General features: G+C 56.3%; 6 protein-coding genes across 6 annotated transcripts; 3 read left to right on the forward strand and 3 right to left on the reverse strand.

Moving 5' to 3' along the window:
- Positions 1-1,488: 1,488 nt before the first annotated feature.
- CDEST_11310 (Putative glycosyl transferase, family 31) lies at positions 1,489-3,175 on the reverse strand. Its single transcript, XM_062927466.1, has one exon. It carries the CDS (start codon positions 2,830-2,832, stop codon positions 1,525-1,527), a length of 1,308 nt encoding a protein of 435 aa, XP_062783517.1. The 5' UTR covers positions 2,833-3,175; the 3' UTR covers positions 1,489-1,524.
- Positions 3,176-3,610: 435 nt separating this feature from the next.
- CDEST_11311 (uncharacterized protein) lies at positions 3,611-3,899 on the reverse strand. Its single transcript, XM_062927467.1, has one exon. The coding sequence runs from the start codon at positions 3,892-3,894 to the stop codon at positions 3,664-3,666; it is 231 nt and encodes a 76-aa protein (XP_062783518.1). The 5' UTR covers positions 3,895-3,899; the 3' UTR covers positions 3,611-3,663.
- Positions 3,900-5,424: 1,525 nt separating this feature from the next.
- Positions 5,425-7,153, forward strand: CDEST_11312 (Putative phosphatidylethanolamine-binding protein). Its single transcript, XM_062927468.1, has 3 exons — positions 5,425-5,839; positions 5,937-6,451; positions 6,528-7,153. Exons 1-3 carry the CDS (start codon positions 5,697-5,699, stop codon positions 6,563-6,565), a joined length of 696 nt encoding a protein of 231 aa, XP_062783519.1. The 5' UTR covers positions 5,425-5,696; the 3' UTR covers positions 6,566-7,153.
- CDEST_11313 (uncharacterized protein) lies at positions 7,101-8,213 on the reverse strand (the record flags this gene model as incomplete). The annotated part of the gene is made up of 1 exon (XM_062927469.1): positions 7,101-8,213. The coding sequence occupies one exon, from the start codon at positions 8,211-8,213 to the stop codon at positions 7,101-7,103; it is 1,113 nt and encodes a 370-aa protein (XP_062783520.1).
- Positions 8,214-9,401: 1,188 nt separating this feature from the next.
- On the forward strand, positions 9,402-10,073 carry CDEST_11314 (uncharacterized protein; the record flags this gene model as incomplete). The annotated part of the gene is made up of 1 exon (XM_062927470.1): positions 9,402-10,073. One exon carries the CDS (start codon positions 9,402-9,404, stop codon positions 10,071-10,073), a length of 672 nt encoding a protein of 223 aa, XP_062783521.1.
- Positions 10,074-11,129: 1,056 nt separating this feature from the next.
- CDEST_11315 (Putative FAD dependent oxidoreductase, FAD/NAD(P)-binding domain superfamily) lies at positions 11,130-13,106 on the forward strand. The gene has a single exon (XM_062927471.1). The coding sequence runs from the start codon at positions 11,417-11,419 to the stop codon at positions 12,944-12,946; it is 1,530 nt and encodes a 509-aa protein (XP_062783522.1). The 5' UTR covers positions 11,130-11,416; the 3' UTR covers positions 12,947-13,106.
- The last annotated feature ends 5,490 nt before the right edge of the window (positions 13,107-18,596 follow it).

Consider the following 18,596-nt stretch of genomic DNA (forward strand, 5'->3'; position numbering starts at 1 on the left):
TCCGACCAAAGCGGCCTTAATTTGCCATCAATGTGATCATGTCATCTATTATAACCGAGTGTCGATGAGAATATCCTCAAGGCTCATGCTCGGGGCTCTATTGAGCAGACTGTTCTCTTCACATCCTACACCATAGCACGGGACAACTGTAGAAACCAGCGGGATCCAGAGATGGATTGAACATGATGTCGTGTGGCCGATTGAAAGGACTTGGGGAGAGACGAGGTTATAGAACATAGGAGAAGACCGAGTTTTGAGGAACCTCCTTCAATCTCTTCGCGTGTAACAAGGTCATTCTTTGGGTCATTCAGCAACTATAATCATTTGATCAGTCATACAGGTGGATAGCTTCTTCAAGAGTTGATATTTCAAGCAATTAAAATCAAAGCAAAGTGGTTGAGTACCGCTGACTAACAATAGTACGACTGACTTGGTGCTAACAAGAAAGATGAGAACTACTCTTATTGTCGTTAGTGCTTGCTATGGCTGGTCTACTTAGAACGAAAATAGAAACCAAACACATATTCTCTACAAAAAGACACTAAACAGCCTCTGACCTAACTACCTAGTACTAGATACTAGACAGCAAGGCCTATTAGTATTGCAAATCAATCCATGGTTGAGCAATGAAACGGAATGCGCCGTTGCAGAACCCAAAGAGCCCCGACAGACGTATTCCCGTACCCTCGTCAGGCTGTTACGCATACTCAAGGTAGCTCCAGGTATGTCGGCTACGAGACTTACCCCGCATGCTTAGACACCAAGGCACAAAGATGTCAACACCTAACAGCCGAGCATGGCACTGTATGGTGATGCATTTCAAAAAGTTGAAGGTGAAGCACAGTATTGACAAGCTTGACGTTGAAATCGCCCCCACCAGCGTCTTTCGCAGGTTGTGTCCCACCTACCGTGGCCCAAGTCAGGCAACTAGGCTTGCTGAAGGTGTATTTCGACCCGAACGTCCAATTGATTTTCCCAACCTGCGTCCAGGCCCCCACGCGACTCCGCCTGTGTAAGCTTTTCGTGTTCGTATCAGTGAGAAGCTATCGTGGTTCGTTAGCCAGTGCGAGTTGGAGTTCCTATGTACAAACGTCCCTCGAAGCATGGCACGGAATGAGAACAGGTAGCAGGAATTGACGCCCCCCCCCCCCCCCCCCCGTCGTCAGATCCAACACCGAGGACAATTGACTCAACGCGCCGAGTTTTGGATCCCGGCAAACTTATGCTGACCTTGGCACTGGGGCCAAAGACAGCCTTCATTGAGTTTGATGGGTCATTTGATGGGCGGTATGCAAGTCGTCGCTTTGGCTGAAGAAACGGTAGAATAACCTTGAAACGACCATAGACGTCGGGAACATGTGTAGACTCGTGAGAGTCCGGTCCCTGGTCTGTTCAATCGCCGGCGGTACAAGGATGGAGCCGGCGCCGCAATGTGATGTCGGACGGCCAGAAGGTTGTTCGAAGCTTTCATTAATAATCATCATAAATGTTGGATATCATAAGTACAGACCAAAACACAAGAAGCTAGTCGCTTTGCCCTCCCGCAAACCCCGTCTTTGTAGTCCCCAAGTCCCATATCCCATCGCATATCCAGTGCCCATCCTCCTTCGTCCACAAGAAGTCGGGTATCCGCTCAAACCTCGCGTCGTAGCGGTCCGAGACGCCCATCCAGAACCAGAAATCGTGCCAACGTACGGACATGGGCTTCTGGGACTCCGGCTCCGAATGGGAGGTCTTTGGCGCCGGCTTGACGCCGTCCTCGTCGAAACAGTCGGCAACCTTGAACCACAGGCTCTCGTCCTTGAGCTGGTGGACGGCAATGGCGTCTTGGCCGACGAGCGCGTGCTGGATGGCACTAGGGTGCGTCCTCGTCCTCGCCCACGCCGTACCGTCGTGACGGGCGTCATCGTCGTCATAGTCGAACTTCTCAGTGCCTCTGAAGTTGACAAAGCTGGCCCTCTCACGTCCGTTTAGCATGAGGGTGGCGACGGCCATGTCTTCTCCGGTAACCACATTTTGCTTGCCCTGAAGATGGGCCAGGAGCTGGACCATATCCCAGGTGGCGGTGTACATGGCCCCGTGTGGGAAGACGAGGTCCCAAGTCGGGGAGTAGTAGAGCTCGCCGATGAGGGTCTTGCGAACGGTGCTTCTCTGGACGCCCGTGGCGGCGTCCGTAGATAGCCGCGGCGAGAGGAAACGGTCCCAGAAGCCGCGGGCGTTGAGCCATAGATCGGTGTCCATTTTGGAGACGAACTCGTAGTGAAGCTCATGGTCGACGAGCCACTTGTAAAACTCGAGCGTCTTGATGGTGTTGGCCGTGACATCATCCTCGGCGATGTGGTCAAGCACGATCATGTCCCCAAAGGTGCGGTTCTCGTTGGCCACGACCTCCGTCCACCTCGGCCCAGGGTTGGACACAACGAAGCGTCCGTCAAAAGGGACGTCCTCGAACAACCTCATCCACGTCGACCGAATAAGCATGCGGCGCTCAATATCTGAGGCCGTGGAGATGACTGCCGCAAGCCAGGGCTTTGAGGGACCGGCGGTGGTGCCGTTCTTTGGAGGGTGTTGAGGCGAGTGAGGAAAGGGGTCCAGGGCGTACGAGGGCTCCGGTAGGCTGTCGACTGGGTTGCCGTGGACGATGGGTTTCGTGATCGGGGCCTCGAAAGGCTCGTGATGGGGATGATGGTGACGGTGAGTGAGGTGGAAAGCAAGGCCGAGAAAGACGATGAAACAGATTGCAAAGACACGAAAGAACCTCCGCTGGATGCAGCGACTCAACGACGTCCATAATGCCATGAGCATGGACGAACACGAGGCCACAGAAGCCATGATCGTCTCTCTGATGTGACGCTGGTACTGGGCAGGACGATGAGTTTGATGATGTGCTCGATGAGTAAGTAGCGTTGTCAAAAGAAGGGGAGCAGGAGAGTTCTTTCAAAGTTGAGACGAGATGGGATGGGCGCAAAGTAACCGGAACCTCCCAAACGGCCCCTGATACACAACATCACACAACAAGGGTTACCGTACCGGCATGAAGACGGTTGCCTGCAGCTGCGGTGAGGATGAAGTTCCCGAAATCGGAAGAAACAGCGCCCCCCTCTCCCCCGGCTGACCGGGCAGTGAAATTGGGTTGGGTCGTGGGTCGCAGTCATCATGGACGCGTACGTACAATACATGTTTAGTTGGACAGTCAAGCAGGCAAGGCAGTACAGTATGGAATATGTAAAACATTGGGCAGCATGTGCGACGGGCTTTCTGTTTGGACTGTGGGCTGGGGGGTGAGCGCCCGGTTTGTGACACGATCGGCATCTCAGCCCTGCTCTCTCTCTCCCTTCCGCCCCTCCCCATCCCAACTCCCAAGACCCCTTGGGGCGGCCCGGTTTTTGGTGTTTGGAGACATTGGTTGTCTTGAAGATGGAGCCATGCTTTCTTGGGTGTGACGTAACGTAGACAAGTAGACGAGATGCTGGGCCACGCGATTCGTTTCCTAAGCCGTCGGGCGCTAGCTAGCCACCCTCGTCCGCCCTGCAAAGCCATCTCGGTATAATACATAGATAGTCTGGCCATGTAATCAGCCACGTAGAGATCCAAGGTCACCGCCCACTTTTTCGAGGGAAGGAGGAGAGGGATTGTTAAGTGCGACTGACTGATTCGGCGTAATTAGTGATTTGGAGCTGCCCAGCCATGACTAACCGCGAGGGAGAGCAAAGAGAAGAGGGAGAAAGGGAGAGTTCTGAGCCGTGGCGGGGCGATAGACGGGGCCTTGGAAACGTACGAGATTATACTGTGTATCCGTACTGCGGATAGATAAAAAGGAAAACCATGCAGAGTCGACGGATCGTTTATTGCCCAGTGCACGTCTACCCCAAAAAGACACTTTTTGTTCTCCATGAAGTGGTTGTTCACGGTGTTGCTGCCCCCCCCTCGTCATCGCCCCATGGTTTTTTTTTTTTTTCTTGTTCGACCCACGGGACCAAATTCTAATTCTTCGGAACGCCGCAGCTTGCTTTCCTATTGGTCAAGTTTAACCCGGTCGTCCAGGTCGCGCGACCAGACGGAAAGATGTTGCCTAAAATCCACCTTGGCGACGCCCGGCTGGGCTGTATCGCGATTGTCCCCAAGGAGCTTGCTTGGTCTCAGTTGCCAACCGGCCACCGCACTTTCACGTCTAGCCCTCCTCAGTCACGGTCTGTGGTCGAAGTGGAAAGATTAACGGTACTCTTCATGTCACGTCTTTCCCACTTGCACCCATGGTCCATGGATGCAAAACAATGGAGTTGACGGTTAGCCAAGAAGGCCGAGAGCCAGGCGGGCCGAGAGAGCCAAGCAATATCGACCAGCACGGAGCAACTGGGGAGGGAAAAAAAAAGGAGACAGTAGATGTTGTTTTTTAATGTCGAGACTCCCTTCGCTGCTGAGCCAGTTGTCCTAAGCTCGCACACCCTGCAACCAAAGGTCCAAAAAAGCCTTGGGAGGGGGTACCAATGTGACCTTTCTCCACAAAAGAAAAAGGAAGAAAAGAAAGGGGCGCGGATCTCCATAACCTTGAAATGTTGATGTTCTCTCCTATTACAACCGCCCCCTTTGGGCTGTGTGGTATAGGAGGTCCGAGAATAGACCGATGGACGACGACGGCGGCGACGGCCGGCCGAAACATGGGAGTCTGCCAGAAGAAGAAAATTTTTTTTGCTTCACGGCAAAAAAGAACTGAACTAAATGAGCGAGAAAAACTCTTGTTGCCGTGGGCGGACTGATTACTGACCGTCACCGAAAGTGGTGAACGACCTTCCAGGCAGCCGGATACTCTAGCTTGTGATACGACTACGTTCGGTCTGGGTCCGCCAGAAGAAGGATTTAATTTATATTATCAGTCACACTGACCCGTAGCCCAGAACGGCATGGTCGTGAAGCGAGTCAAGAAATCGTGACCCGTCACAAAGCTTATCCCGGAGAGCACTGCGACCCAAACTGCTCGATGGCCGATTTCAACTTTCCAAACTGCGGGAGGAAAGTGAATGTCTTGAATGGCAGACATCCAGTATGTTTCCTCACGACGCCTCGCACGGAAAGTATCCCAGGGGTAAGGCTGCAGGACACATCTGGCACCAGGGGCCAGTGTCGCCGAAGCAGCTAAGGAGAGCCGGGCAGATCAACAAAGTATCGAAACCAACTCACGCATTGTTTCCCGCCTTGATCCATCTCTATCCATGAGCAAAATTCTGCGTCTCAATACGAGTGAAGCTGAAATAAAGTTGTCGTAGTCAGACCCGGCATATTTGTTCCCATTTGGGATGGCGCCGGCGCCGTCGCCGGTGCGCAGCGGGGACAGGGGCCGGCTCCGGGCGGGGGGGGGGGGGGGGTTAAAACAGCTTAGGGACCTGTGCTTACCCGCGCGTTAATGCTCCTCAGCGCGCTCCAGCCCCTGGAGTGGACAGAAAGCACGCCAGAGCACAGGGGCATGACATCATCATCTTCACCACCACCACCACACACACATCGATCACCTCCTCTCCTCCCTGTGAAACCGGTGCACCAAACACCCAAACACGCTTCGATTCTTCACCCTAAGGACCCATGACCTGAACCCTCGGCACCAAGCATTCTTGGCACCATATCCTGCTTAACTCACGGCACAACGCACACGCACTGTCTTGGAGGTGAACGCCGTTCGGAACCGGCCCTGGACTTCGACCATGACGGCCTCCTCCTCCCTTGCAAGCAAGTTCCTGGCTGCGGCCGTCGCCCTATGCTGCACCTCAACCGCCGTCGCTTCTCCTCTCGGCGAAGACCAGATCGTCTTCCAGGCCAACGCCGACTTGACTCGCGTCCATGAAGAGTAAATGAACACACAGCAACTCCGCCTCTTCCTCCTCCTCCTCCTCCTCATCCTCGTGTCTTGTCTTGTCCGATGCTTGGCTAATGCGGCTCGACAGGCTCTCCAACGCCCGCATCATTCCCACGGTCCTGGACGAGTTCCAACCCATCCTTGGCCTCTCGGCCGAGTGGTCCTCTACCGCCGCCGCTGACCTCGGCAACACACTGAAGCCGGCCAAGCTCCAGTCGGCACCCGCCGTCTCCCTTGTCAGCGGTTCTTCCATGTCCGCCAGCCTCATCGCCACGACCTACGTCTTGACCCTGACCGACCCCGACGCGCCCACGCGCGAGAATCCCATCTGGTCCGAGTTCTGCCACTGGGTCGCCACGAGCAGCTCCCCGACCATCTCCGCCGGCGTCGAGCCCGCCCATCTGGACCCCGTCGTTGAGTACAAGCCCCCCGGGCCGCCTCCCAAGACGGGCAAGCACCGCTACGTCTTCACGGCCTGGGTGCCGGCCAACGGCACCAAGGAGAAGCTGCACCTGTCCAAGCCGGAAGAGCGGAAGCACTGGGGCGGCGAGGAAGGCCGCGGCGTGCAGAAGTGGGCCAAGGAGAACGGTCTTGTTGCCGTCGGTGAGTCAAACCACAACATTCACCCGGCCACGTTGAGAGGCCCGCGGCGGCGGGGCCGCAACTGACCGATGACCAGGCGCGAATTTCATCTACGCCCAGAACGAGACGCAGTAGTTTGGCGAGACTTCCTCCGATGTGTTATACCCTGCACATTGCCTCATGCAAATGAATAGTGCACGGCGTCTCACCCGAAAAGCAGTAAGGGGAGTGCGAATGAGCGCTCATGATTATTCAATGTCACTTTACCCTAATACAACCACACTCAAGACTGGAATCTAGGACGTATTCATGTTACAAGCGACACCCGTATTTATTTTATTCGAGTGCTCGGAACAGTTCTCATGATTGTATCCTGCCGGATGACCTTAAGGTGACAAGTCTCAAGATAGTGTAGAGGGTGGCCACTTCTATTACGCCGATACTTTGCCTATATGGAAGGCTTCCTCCTTTTGAGCGGAGAAGATAAAAACTGCAGCAAGAAACGCACAGCCGAACAGACAAAGTATGACACAACCCCATAAATACACAAACCCCATGGAGCCACGATGCCATCAGCACTTTGCAATCCCCCCTCCATTTCCCCTCGCTTTTTGCGTCCAACTACTCCTACTCATGTCACTTCATCGTCGTGTTCGATGAAGAAAGAGTCTTAGGCTGTAGGGCCAGGAGCGAGAGGGTTCCTTCGCTGTCTCTTGCGGGGCGGCTGAGGACACTCAGTCTCATCGGCCGTGTGGCTCCCGCTTGAACTCCGGCTGCTCGTGCTCTTCCGGTTCTCCTCGCCGCTGTTGGGCGTGGGCTGTTCGCCACCAGTCTGTCTAATTCCACCGAGCAAGAGCTGGTCGGCAGCCCGCATCCCCTTCGTGTCGCAGGGAGCAGGCTGTTCCTGCACCGCTGCACCGCCGTCTCCGTTGGCAAGGGGCGTCTCGGCCTCTTGTTGCCCACGTTGCGCGGCTAGGGCGGCCTGGTTCTGGCGCCTCGCCGCGTCCCTCTTCCTCATCGATTGCCCGTTCCACGAGCATCTCTCCTTGTGCCGGACACAGTTGCCGCACACGATCGAATTCTCATGCCGCTTGAAACAGTCAAGGTTGGCCGCTCTGCACCTCTGGCATTTAGCCTCGTCGTCGACCCTCACTCCGTCCCGCTCAATCCGATCGGCGTGCTCATGCTCCTTCTTGGTCTTTGGGGCTACCAGTTTGCCGCTCCCATTGCCCGAGCACGCTGTGCAGATGCACAAAACCCTTTGGGTCGCTCTCTGTGAGGCTTGGGGCTGGGAAGCTGAGACCGGGGCCGGAGCCGGGGCTGAGGGGACTAGATCCCGCGGCCGTCCATTTATGGGCTGGAAGCCTTGTTTCATGGGCGTGGGCCGCTTAGAGGGTAGAGGATTCCGAGGACGTGCGGTCGCCCCGGGAACGTCTTGAGACTCGTTGGTACCGGCCGGGAAACTCTGGCTGGTAGAGGCGGCAGAGATAGTAGGGACGGCAGAGACCGTAGGGGCGAGAGGGACGGCAGGGGCGGCGAGTGTGCCAACGGGACTGGTGGGGGTGGTAGGGACTGCCGAGGTAGAAGTGTTGTTAGGGCTGCTGACGGAGTGGCTAACAGAGCCAGCGGCAGATCTCGAAGGAGGCGGACCCTGTGTGCCAGCTTCTGCGCTAATTTCAAGGGCGATTCCTAGGGCATCGGAGGCGATTTCGGGGGGGTTGGGCGCTGCGGCCTCATTTTCCCATTCGTTGCATAAGTAGTTGATATTCATTGAGTGGCCCATTGTGAGGGAGTTCCGGGTTTCCTTCTGTCTCCTGCTTCGGTGTTGCTTGGATGTGGTAGGTAAGAGATGGATGATGGCAACAAAGGCGGCAGTGGCGATGGGGGTGATGAAGATGCCGAGGATAATAGTCGTGATGGTGATAATGTCGGCGATATTGATGATGCTATTTATGTTGATGTTGATGGTGCTGACAATGTTGTTGGTGACGGCGCTGGTGTTGATGATGTTGCCTTGCTGTGTGGTTGCTTGCTTGGCCTTGTTGGAGGAGGATTTGCTTGAATTTGTATGCTGGGCTACAGAAGAAAAGTTTGACTTGACGGAGATACCACAACGATGGATTCCAGCCCGGCCATCCACCCTCACCTTCTCTACCTGGTCCAGTCCAAACCTTACACACTGCGTACCAAGGAAGGTCCCTCGTTGGAGCTCTATACACGAGGAAGGAAACACGCCTGTGACTCTGCGGTATTGTGGATGGCGAAGAAGTAGACGCTGAGGACATGGGAAGGAAGATGATGAATGCCCATCGCAACTTGACAATACAACTTGACCATATATCGTCTCACTGCAAGGGCCAGAAGCAACAACACAGTCAACACCTTTCCCAGATACAAACTTTCCCCCTGTTAGTTGTAGCAAATCATTCATCATGTCACTTGTCAACCGCTCCAACACAGTCTGTGTTTCTTGCCCAGTCATAGAAGAGTGTCGCCAGAAGGGCCTCTCTTCCCAAATATGGAAGCAGACATTGGTAATGAGACGTTGAGCGATTGCAGTTCGCAAAAGGTCTTTTGGCATACATTCTAGTTTATCTCGTGGCGAGAGATTGGAAGCTGCACGTTGGTCCGTACCTCAGCCTATCCAAAATATATCCTGTTTGTGGACGTCTACAAGTCCACGTCCATGGGGGTTCTCGTCTGGTGTTCCGGAGATAGGCGGTGCATTACATTCATACACCAGCATCATTAAGCTCCTTGACACTCGCACTCTCACCTACCTGCATACACACTCAAAGAAACTCATGTTTCCTGCATGTTACCATTAGGATTTTCTAACCGTATCCTTTTTGTCATCCTTCTCCAACATCCTCAGCCCTAAGAAGCCTCGACACATCTTCTACGGCCCTCCTTTCCACCCTAGGCATCGGTTCCTCTAGTAACATACACCGGAGCGTCCACTACATTCATCATGAGCACGATGGCACTCTTTGATACATATGAAAACGGCTCCCCTACGCCAGTCAGAATACACTGTGCACCAGAAATGATGGAAGCAGCCGAGACTCTAGTGAGTTTGCGAAATACCGTATCGGACAGAGCACACGGCTGCTCCCCCCCGAATCCGACCAAACAGCTGACGGGTGAGAACCTCGACATCACGACGAGTCCGAATTCCGACTCCAACCTTCATCCTCGCCGACACACGATAGCTTCTGTCTCCCGCATGAGCCCCGAACCACGTAGTGGCTTCCGAACATCAAAGAGCCGGCTCAGGAGCCAGTCCGAGAATAGTAGCGAAGCCTCCAAAGGTACTGGGCAGATTGGGCAGACCGGGGAGACTCCCCACCCGGACAGGACCACGCTCGTCGACTGCCCCTGCAGCTCGGCGAAATGCAAGAGGGGCGTCAGGGTTGCCCCCTCGACAAGAGACGTCCACGTCCGCGCCGACGAGATCAGGAGAAACGGGTTCAAGGCGGAGGAGCCGTGCGTGGCGTGCGCCAAATCGAACCGGGAGTGCTACAGGGGAGCTTACACCTCGTGCGATACCTGCCTCCGCAGGAAAGAAGCATGCCTGAACAACTGGGGACAATCGAGCTCTGGAGCATTAAGGCCACAAGTATACACTGGACAGTACATGTAGATGGGAGGGTTAAATGCCATCCTTGTCGTCACTATCATCATCTACTTCATTATTTTGGGGGCCGAGAGGGGCTCGCATGGCATCAGGTGGAGTTTGCGGAGCAAGACTAATTGAGTGGACGACAGGTTATCCAAGATGTCATAAACATTTATATATCTATTCTGATCCGAAAGGCCGAGTGCACACTTGACTGGTTTTGTAAAATTCGCCCGTAGTGACCATTTCTCTTTCTAACAGAAATAGCGCTGAAAGAGATAGATGCTAAGGTTGCGTTCCCAATAATAGATTTCGTTACATCCTGAGGGCTATCTAAGGGACTCCTGGGTGTCGAGTGAGGGTTGAGTTAAGGAGTTTGGAAGACGGTGCCTTGGAACGGCAATAAAGAAGTAGTCGACATAAGGCAAGGCCCAAAGGATGATACTCACACATATGGTATAGCTGAACGGTTGTAAAAGCTCTATCATGAGACGAAGAAGTGCTGTCAAGGCCGAAAACCCTCGAGCAACAGCAGCAGTACCTTGGCGGCCTGGCTGGCGCAATAGTCTTCTATAATGGCATGGAACGCCAGGTCTAGGTAACCAGGCCCTCCTAGGTCTATTTTGGTTTCGGCCAAGAGAAGAAGATAGCTATCTTGTGCACATGGCAGCCAATCAGCCGCATCAATTTCGGAACCGCCACACACGGGTGCCCAGCCACCATTTCACTGGACTCAAAGAAAGGCTTGTCTTGCCATAGTCAAAGGAAAAAAGTCAGAAGCGGAAACAGAATGCAAGTTGTACTAGACTGAAGCAAGACCGGAAAACCTTTGGCGATGATGGTTGTCGCCGGTGGACCGCCGACACGGCGATACCCAAACGGGCATGTCTACCCGGCCGGGCCACCGATGACATGATCGGCGTAGTAGTACCAACCGGACCCCGCACCGCATTGCCCGCAAAACGACTTGCCTTGGCCCTTGGGGAGGGGGAAGGAGTGGTGATTATGCAAGGGTTTCTGTGGTATTTGGCTCAGTGGCTGATTCTTCTTCCCTCTTGGTTGAATGTCGTGTCACGAAATACAACAACTCAACAACACATTGAATCATCCCGATGCACTGCGCGAGGCGCGCCTGGCAACATTACACAGCGTATCCGAGCATCCGTGCTGTGTGTGTGCCCTCTTCTTTCTCTTAACGTCATTCAACTGGTGTGCACTCGAAGCTTTCTATCTATCCCTTGTGTCCTCATATCATCGAGCGTTCCGTCTCATCGAGCACTTCATCTGACACCTATCTGTGCCCTCGCCGTTGTGTGTCTTGATTGCGAATAGCCTCACTCACTTCGACCCGACAGTGGGGAGCAGTCATGGATAAAAGAGCCCGCATTCCCGTCACTCTCCCGGTGGCCAACCCGACCGAGAGCTACTGGCACCACACCCCCTCCCGCCTCTCAAACTACTGCTCGAGCGCATCACTGCCCTCAGAGACCGACACGCTGATTATAGGAAGCGGTATCACGGGCGCTGCTGTGGCCCACTTCCTCCTCGCCTTGCCCTCTGCCGGGGCCTCCTCGCAACAAACGCCATCGCCTCCCGACATCACAATGTTGGAAGCCCGCACCGTGACCTCGGGCGCAACAGGTCGCAACGGCGGCCACACAAAAGCGGCGTCCTACAGATCGTTTCTCCATCATGCAGCCACTCTCGGCACCGAGGCCGCATGTCGCATCGCGCGTCTCGAGCTCGCCAACATCCGCGCCGTCCACGCCTTCGCGGCAACTCATCTCAAGGACTGGGAGACGGAGAGCAGACCCTGCCAGACGGTCGACGCGATCTACGACGCCGTCCAGTGGGAAACGGCGAAACGGGCCATCGAGGCGATGAGGGAAGCCATGCCGCGCGAAGACGCTTCGAAGTACGATCTCTACGACGCCGACGAGACGCAAAGCCGGTTCCACGTCTCGGGCGAGGGGCTCCACGGGGGTGTCGCGTACGAGGCGGGGAGCATCTCGGCCTACCGGTTCGCCACCGGCGTGCTGGAGCTGTGCGTCGACAAGGGCCTGAAGCTCTTCACGGAAACGCCCGCGGTCAGCGTCGAGAGGCTCGACGGGACGGCCGAGAGCGGCCATGGTCGATGGGTCGTGCAGACGCCCAAGGGACGGATCGCCGCGCGGAAGGTGGTGCTCGCGACCAACGGCTACACGGCATTTCTCGACCGGCGGTTCCAGGAGGCCATCGTGCCGACGCGAGGCCAGATCGTGGCGCACCGGCCGGGCTCCAAGATGCCCAAGGAGGGCCTGCCGACGACGTACAGCTTCATCTACGAGGGCGGCTACGAGTACATGGTCCCTAGGCCGGCGGGCGCGCCGTACGCCGGCGACATCGTCATCGGCGGCGGCCTCGTCCGAGCGCCGGACGAGGGGTTGGAAGAGTACGGGACGACGGACGACTCGCGGCTGAACCCAATCATCAGCTCGTACCTACACGAGACGACGCCACGGTACTTTGGCGACAACTGGGGCGACGACGATGACGCCGCCGGGGGTCGGCTACGGGCCGAATGGACGGGCATCATGGGCTTCAGCCCGGACGGGCTCCCGTTCGTGGGACAGGTGCCGGGCGGCGGCGGTGACAAAGATGAGGGCCTCTGGGTCTCGGCGGGCTTCCAGGGGCACGGCATGGTGTTCTGCTGGATGTGCGCAAAGGCGCTTGTCGCCATGATGCTTGACGGGGCCGAGGAGGAGGAGGAGGAGGAGGAGGAGGGGGAGAAGCAGCGAATCAGCAGTTGGTTCCCCGAGGCATTTCGGATCACAGAGGCACGACTGAAGCAGAGATTCCAAGGGAGAGTGAACCATTCGGCATCGGGACCCTCCAATGGGAGAGGGAACCCGAGCTAGGACAAGCTTGAATCAAGAGACAAGCGACGGCTGCCTGGCGCCTTGGTTCCAGAAGCCAAGCTGCCTAGGCGCCGGACGACGGGCTAGCTGGCATGCTCGTCGAGGGCTGGAAATAGAGTTCGATCGCGCCCGCCCTGGCCCCTTAGCTTAACCATTCCCTCGGATTATTGTTTGATGAAAGAGAACAGGGGAAGGAGGGAGGCGGAGAGAGAGGCGGAAAGAGAGAGAGGGAGTTAGTGAATGTGTGTGAGTGAGTGAGTGAGTGAGTGAGTGAGTGAGTGAGTGAGTGAGTGAGTGAGTGAGTGAGTGAGTGAGTGAGTGAGTGAGTGAGTGAGTGAGTGTGAGTGGTTCGTTCTGGCGGTGTGCAAGAGGGATGCATGAGCATTCGTGTCGAGAGCACTATTTGCTTCGTTGCTTGGCCATGCAACCCGGCGGGCATCATGTGGGATGACGAACCCAATAACACGGTGAAAGCTCCGTTGGGAACGATGTATGGAGGGGAGGAGACGATGCCGGCGGCATCTTTTCATGATAGTCATGGGTCGTTCCCAGCCGGGCGACTCTGCTGAAAGTGCTCTGCATCATCTTGTGCATCTTGATGTGTTGCGCTGAGTGAGGACACAAGACACATGGGATAGATAGTACGAGTATACATGCGGCCTGTCTGATGCCATGATGCATGTCGCACCCCAGCATGGGGACGAACAGCAAACAACATGGAACGGCTCAAAAAGGTGATTTGTGTTTGCGGCCGTCCGGTCCCGTCATGTCGTGCCGTGTACATCGTACGGACTACGGTCCACGGCCCACGGGGGTCTCCCAGCCGAGCGGCACAAGCGGGATTCGATGCTGCCGATGCGCTGGCACGGGCAAGCCTCGCCTCTGATCGCTTGCAGGTACAGGCCCAGGGTGCCCGCCCGGCTGGGATCAGATTTCACAAGCAGGTAATATCTGTACAGGCTACAGACTGCAAAACGAGGGGCGCGGGGTGCGATACGATAAGCTGTGAGGCGAAAACGGGCGGAGGAGAGGGTGGGATGCATAGAGGGAAACCGACCACCTCCCCTCCCCACCCTTCTGGAGGAGAACGTGGACTTGACATGGACAATCACCCTCCATCATTGTTCATTGTTTAGATGGAGGGGAGGGCGGGTTTTTGGGACTAAGCCCTTCTAGCATGGGACAATGGCGACATCAACACGGACAACGGCCGAGAGTCTCCACCGAGGAACAGAGAGGGCCGCTTGCTGTGGTCGATTTTATGTCGCGGCCTTCCTCTTCTCCCGGCTGTCCGCGGGGCAGCGATTCAAAGGACACGACGGTCCAGGCTTGGGGCGGGCCAAGTAGGGAAGAAAATAATGACCAGAGACTGGTGAGATCGGATGCGACGCTGGAAGCACCCATGGCCTCATTTCTTGTCCGGTGCATCCCAAGATGCCTGCGAACTCCTTCCCCCTCTTTCCCACACCCGGCCCAGCGAAGAAATCGGAGCGGTGACCCCCTCCCCCCGGGAGGAGGTATCTTCCAAAGGAAAAAACCAAGAGAAACTTGAAGACATCAGAAGATGAGGACATGAGGAGGGCGATGTGGGCGATGTGGTACGCAAACAATGCCTTCAGTCTGCCTTTGAAAAAGAAAAGAAAAATGAAAAAGGAGAACCTTGACAAACGCAGCGCAGCCCCCCCCCCCCCCCCCCCCCCCCCCCGAAAGGCCCGGCAGCGAGGGAGGAGGGAAATCGAGCGGGGGACAGAGAGAGCCAAGGCGCCTCTGGAGCAAGCGCAGCATGCACGCACGAGAAAACCGACAGAGGGGATACTTGACCCGCAGACGCTGCAGGCACACGGCGCAGAGCCCGCCAATGACTGACCCCTTGGGCTGTGTGTGTGGGAGACGCACGCTGCCGGATGCGGTGAGCATCGAGGTGTGCCGCTGCAATGCGTGTTGCGGCGTGCTGTTTGGGGCTGGCTGCTGCCGCCCCCCCCCCTGTTTGTGCCCAGCGCTCGAGAACATGTCGCCGTATACGCTGTGCTTACAGGCTTGGAGAGTCGTGTATGTTCGTTTGAGTCATGTCTGGACATTGGACGTGCGTGCGTACGTATGCTTTGTGTGAACCAAAGCCAGCCGCCGCATGGTAGGGGGAGGGGAACATGGGAAACCATCTCTGGTGTCCACCAAGGCCTCGTGGAGCTAGCTAGCTAGCTCATGAGAGTCAGCTCGGGGCCGAACGTCCGTCGTGTTGTGACTTGTCAGCGAGAAACTCCCCGCGCAGAGACAAACACATGATAAAGGTCAAGCGTAGGTAGGTGTGTTTGTGTATCCGTAGTTCGTCGCGGGTCACAGACATGCACACGCAAAGGTGCCGATCTGCAGGAGATTAGGTCCCCATGCCACCGGTGCTGCACCTTGTGCTGGTGTGGTGGCCGGCGCAAGACCTTCCGACGGATGAGCCCCCCCCCCCCCCCCCCCCCCCCCTCCCATGCCCAGAATCCCGAGGCTGTCAAGCCGTCGGACGGCGGCTTCGAATGTTGACCGCCTCCGGCTGAGGCTAGCTTGGACCTATGGTTTCGCCCTGGACGGGAATCAAAGGAGGCATTGTCCCTTCCGGGTGGGATAACTGATCGATAAGGACACGCGAATCGAATGGGCGTTGAAGATCTGTTCAGGACGGTGCCCGTTCGCCCCGGTGGCAGAAGATGGGGGGGAGGAGAGGCTTTCATCGGGTTGGGATGATGTCGGTCTGCGATACCTCCGATACATCAGACCGGCCGCCTTTCCGTGCCTCTCCCCCCGTGCAAGGCTGCTGTTGATGTTGAAGGTCACACACCCGTTTCCCAATACGTCCAGCAACTCATTGTCGCAAAAACACTTTGGATTGTCTTTGTCCCAGAAGGAAGAGAACCGCCGGGGACGGGACTTGTCTGCTTACAAATGCGCCATCTCGCTCAGCAATAGACTTGAGATGGATATGTCTTGTTGAAGCTTGATGCTTGACGCTTGATGTTTGATGCTTGATGTTCCTGCTCATGCCCACCGTTTCCGTTGCCGAATGGGCTCTGGCAGGGCAAGAAAAGAGCACCCATGCCACCACCATGGGTATGTTCTTTGAGGGGGTGTAAACAGACTCGCCCCATATTCTTAGGGAGAGGGGGGGGCGCAAAACATCCCCCGACCGTTGGTTGAGTAAAATACCCAAGAACCCAAGACTCGACTACCTGTATAGAAACTACCGAGTGGACGAATAGAGATGGGCCGCCCCCCCTCCTTGATCCCAAGGAATGCTTCCATCCCGACTCCCGGTCCAGCGTGCCATTCCTTTGGGAACATCCACTCTCACTGCAATGGTTGGTCATCCCTCCCTCCTCTGCTCTGACTAACCCTGGCATCTGCCATTCGGTCGTCGTCAAAGGCGGCAGAGTTGCAGCGCTTTATCCGTCTCATGTCCCATCCGCTTGGACCCCCCTCCCCCTCTCCCCTCCCCCCCCCCTCTCCCCTCCCCCCCCCCTCTCAGCAGCGAGGGAGAAGGGGAAACAGGATCAAGTTGAGGGACACGTCAAAGTATCATACAGATCTCGGCGGTGTGCCTTTCTTACTCTATCCCAACCTCGGCTTGTCCTCTTTTGATTATTTCACTAGCTCGACGGATTGCACTACTTTGTGCACTGCAACCCCCCCCCCCCCCCCCCTCTCCAACCGCCAAGGAGGATGATATGGGTATCGGCTCCCACTGAAAGCACAAGTTCAAGGCGTGGGGTCACTAACCCACCTCCTCTGGCGATAATGTCGTGATGGACCTCTGGGATCTTACATTGTAACACATCGGAACACCTTCTGCCACGGTCATGTACCGACCTGTGTGTGGGGGGGCGGATAATGCCGTGAAAGAACGCGTGCTGCAGTCTCTCTTCAAACCATGACGGGTCTCGTGTATTCTCCCAATGTAACTTTGATGCGCTCGAGGCTGTCAGCCCAAGGTCCATTGTTTGCCCGTCCGTCCGCCTGTCCGTCTCTCTGTCTGTCTGGTCCGAGCATTGTGTGAGTCCTGGGAGATGCCAAGAAAAAATAGCTTTCTCCGCAGTCTTCCCGTGCGTGGGCAAAGGGTGCGACTCTCCTCCCCCTTAACCTTTTGAACGTAAGCAGGTCAAGGTTTTTTGTGATCTCTGACAAAGACTCTGTCTATTTGTGGTTGACTCCCGGATTCGGACCGGGAGGGGGCCAGAACCCGGCCCAGCGGGCGAGGGCTGGAAGGGTAGCCCTGGGCGAGGGACCATGGACATGGATTTCCTCTCATCAGATGTCCAATGTCCAACTGGCGCATTGTCATGTCAAGTCAGCGGCCGCGTCTCGTGAGCCGAATGCCACGCCACTCGGCCCTGCTGTCGGCTCTTTGCAGAAACGCCGGCGGCACCTAGCAGAGGCGAAGCATCATGGCGGTAGAAGGGGGGACAAGGGGGAGAGGGGGAGGCATTGACAGTTCTTCCAACGGTCGCCCAGCGTCAACCGGCGGTTGATCCCTTTTCGCTAGAGGTTAGAGGAATGTCTCTCCTTCGGCACTCGGCACTCGGGGAGGAGGGATGGATAGACGGGCAAAAGACGACCGGCACCCGGACAGAAATCTCGGTGCAGTAACCAACCGCACTTGCTCACGCCCGAGAGGCTGCTCGGGGGGGGAGGCTGACCCAGATCTTGCGCGGTGGATTTTGGCATCGTGGGGAAAGCGGCAATACGCTTTTCGTTCGGGACGTCGCGCAATCTCACGCAATCCTAGCTAGCCCCCCCCCCCCCCTGTTAGTCTAAATCTCGCGCGGCTCGGTCTGGCTGGAGACGCGGGATATCAGAAAACCGAAGAGCAGGAGCCGCAGGTCCGCCGAGGCGAGTACAGTCGCCGGTGGTTATCTATGAGAAAGGCGGAAGTCTCCGTCTAGAATAGACTTGGCGGCTCCCTGTAACCGTCCAGCACAAGTGGAGAGAGACCCGAGATGTGGGCTAGATAAACGTGCCCTGCGGGTAGTAGTCGATATGGAAACCTCCGAGATGGCACGGAGTGTAAGGAGATAGATAAACCTTTTGTGAAGGGATGTACGGATAACCTCGACGGCCGTAGGTACCTCGCTATGAGAGCGTGCAGCAGTCCAAGGGCAGGGCGGACAAGTTGCAGGACGGCCCATCTTAACGGTGCTGGGTGCTGGGTTGGCTGGCTGGCTGGCTGGCTGGGAGGGTCTTGATTGCGCGCATTGATGGATCGTGGACTTCACTCCGACCATGTTCCGCCCGCCTCACGACAGGCCACAGGTCTTGGAAGATGCAGCGGTCCAGAGAGAGTCTCCATCAAACCACAGCTGGCCCCCCTATTTGAGTGTTACTGGTCTTGCTTTTTCTTTCTCATCGGCATCGCAAACACATTTCATTCCTACTAAAAACCTCGTGGGGGGGGGCTTCAGCAAGATGATGGATCACACATCCGCAACTCGGAAACCCCCAGGACCGCCAAGTCAACAAGAGAGTCTTTGGTCGCACATCATCGTCGGCTGGTCTCCCGGGATCTTGACTGCAGCTCCTGACTCGTCCGGTCATCACGGCATCACAGTCACGGGCCCTGGTCGCAGCCCTAAGGCAAGCCACGTCTGCCAGCACACACAAACAGACCGCGCAT

The sequence above is a fragment of the Colletotrichum destructivum genome, chromosome 7 (assembly GCF_034447905.1).
Source record: "Colletotrichum destructivum chromosome 7, complete sequence".
In the NCBI taxonomy this organism is placed as follows: Eukaryota; Fungi; Ascomycota; class Sordariomycetes; order Glomerellales; family Glomerellaceae; genus Colletotrichum; species Colletotrichum destructivum.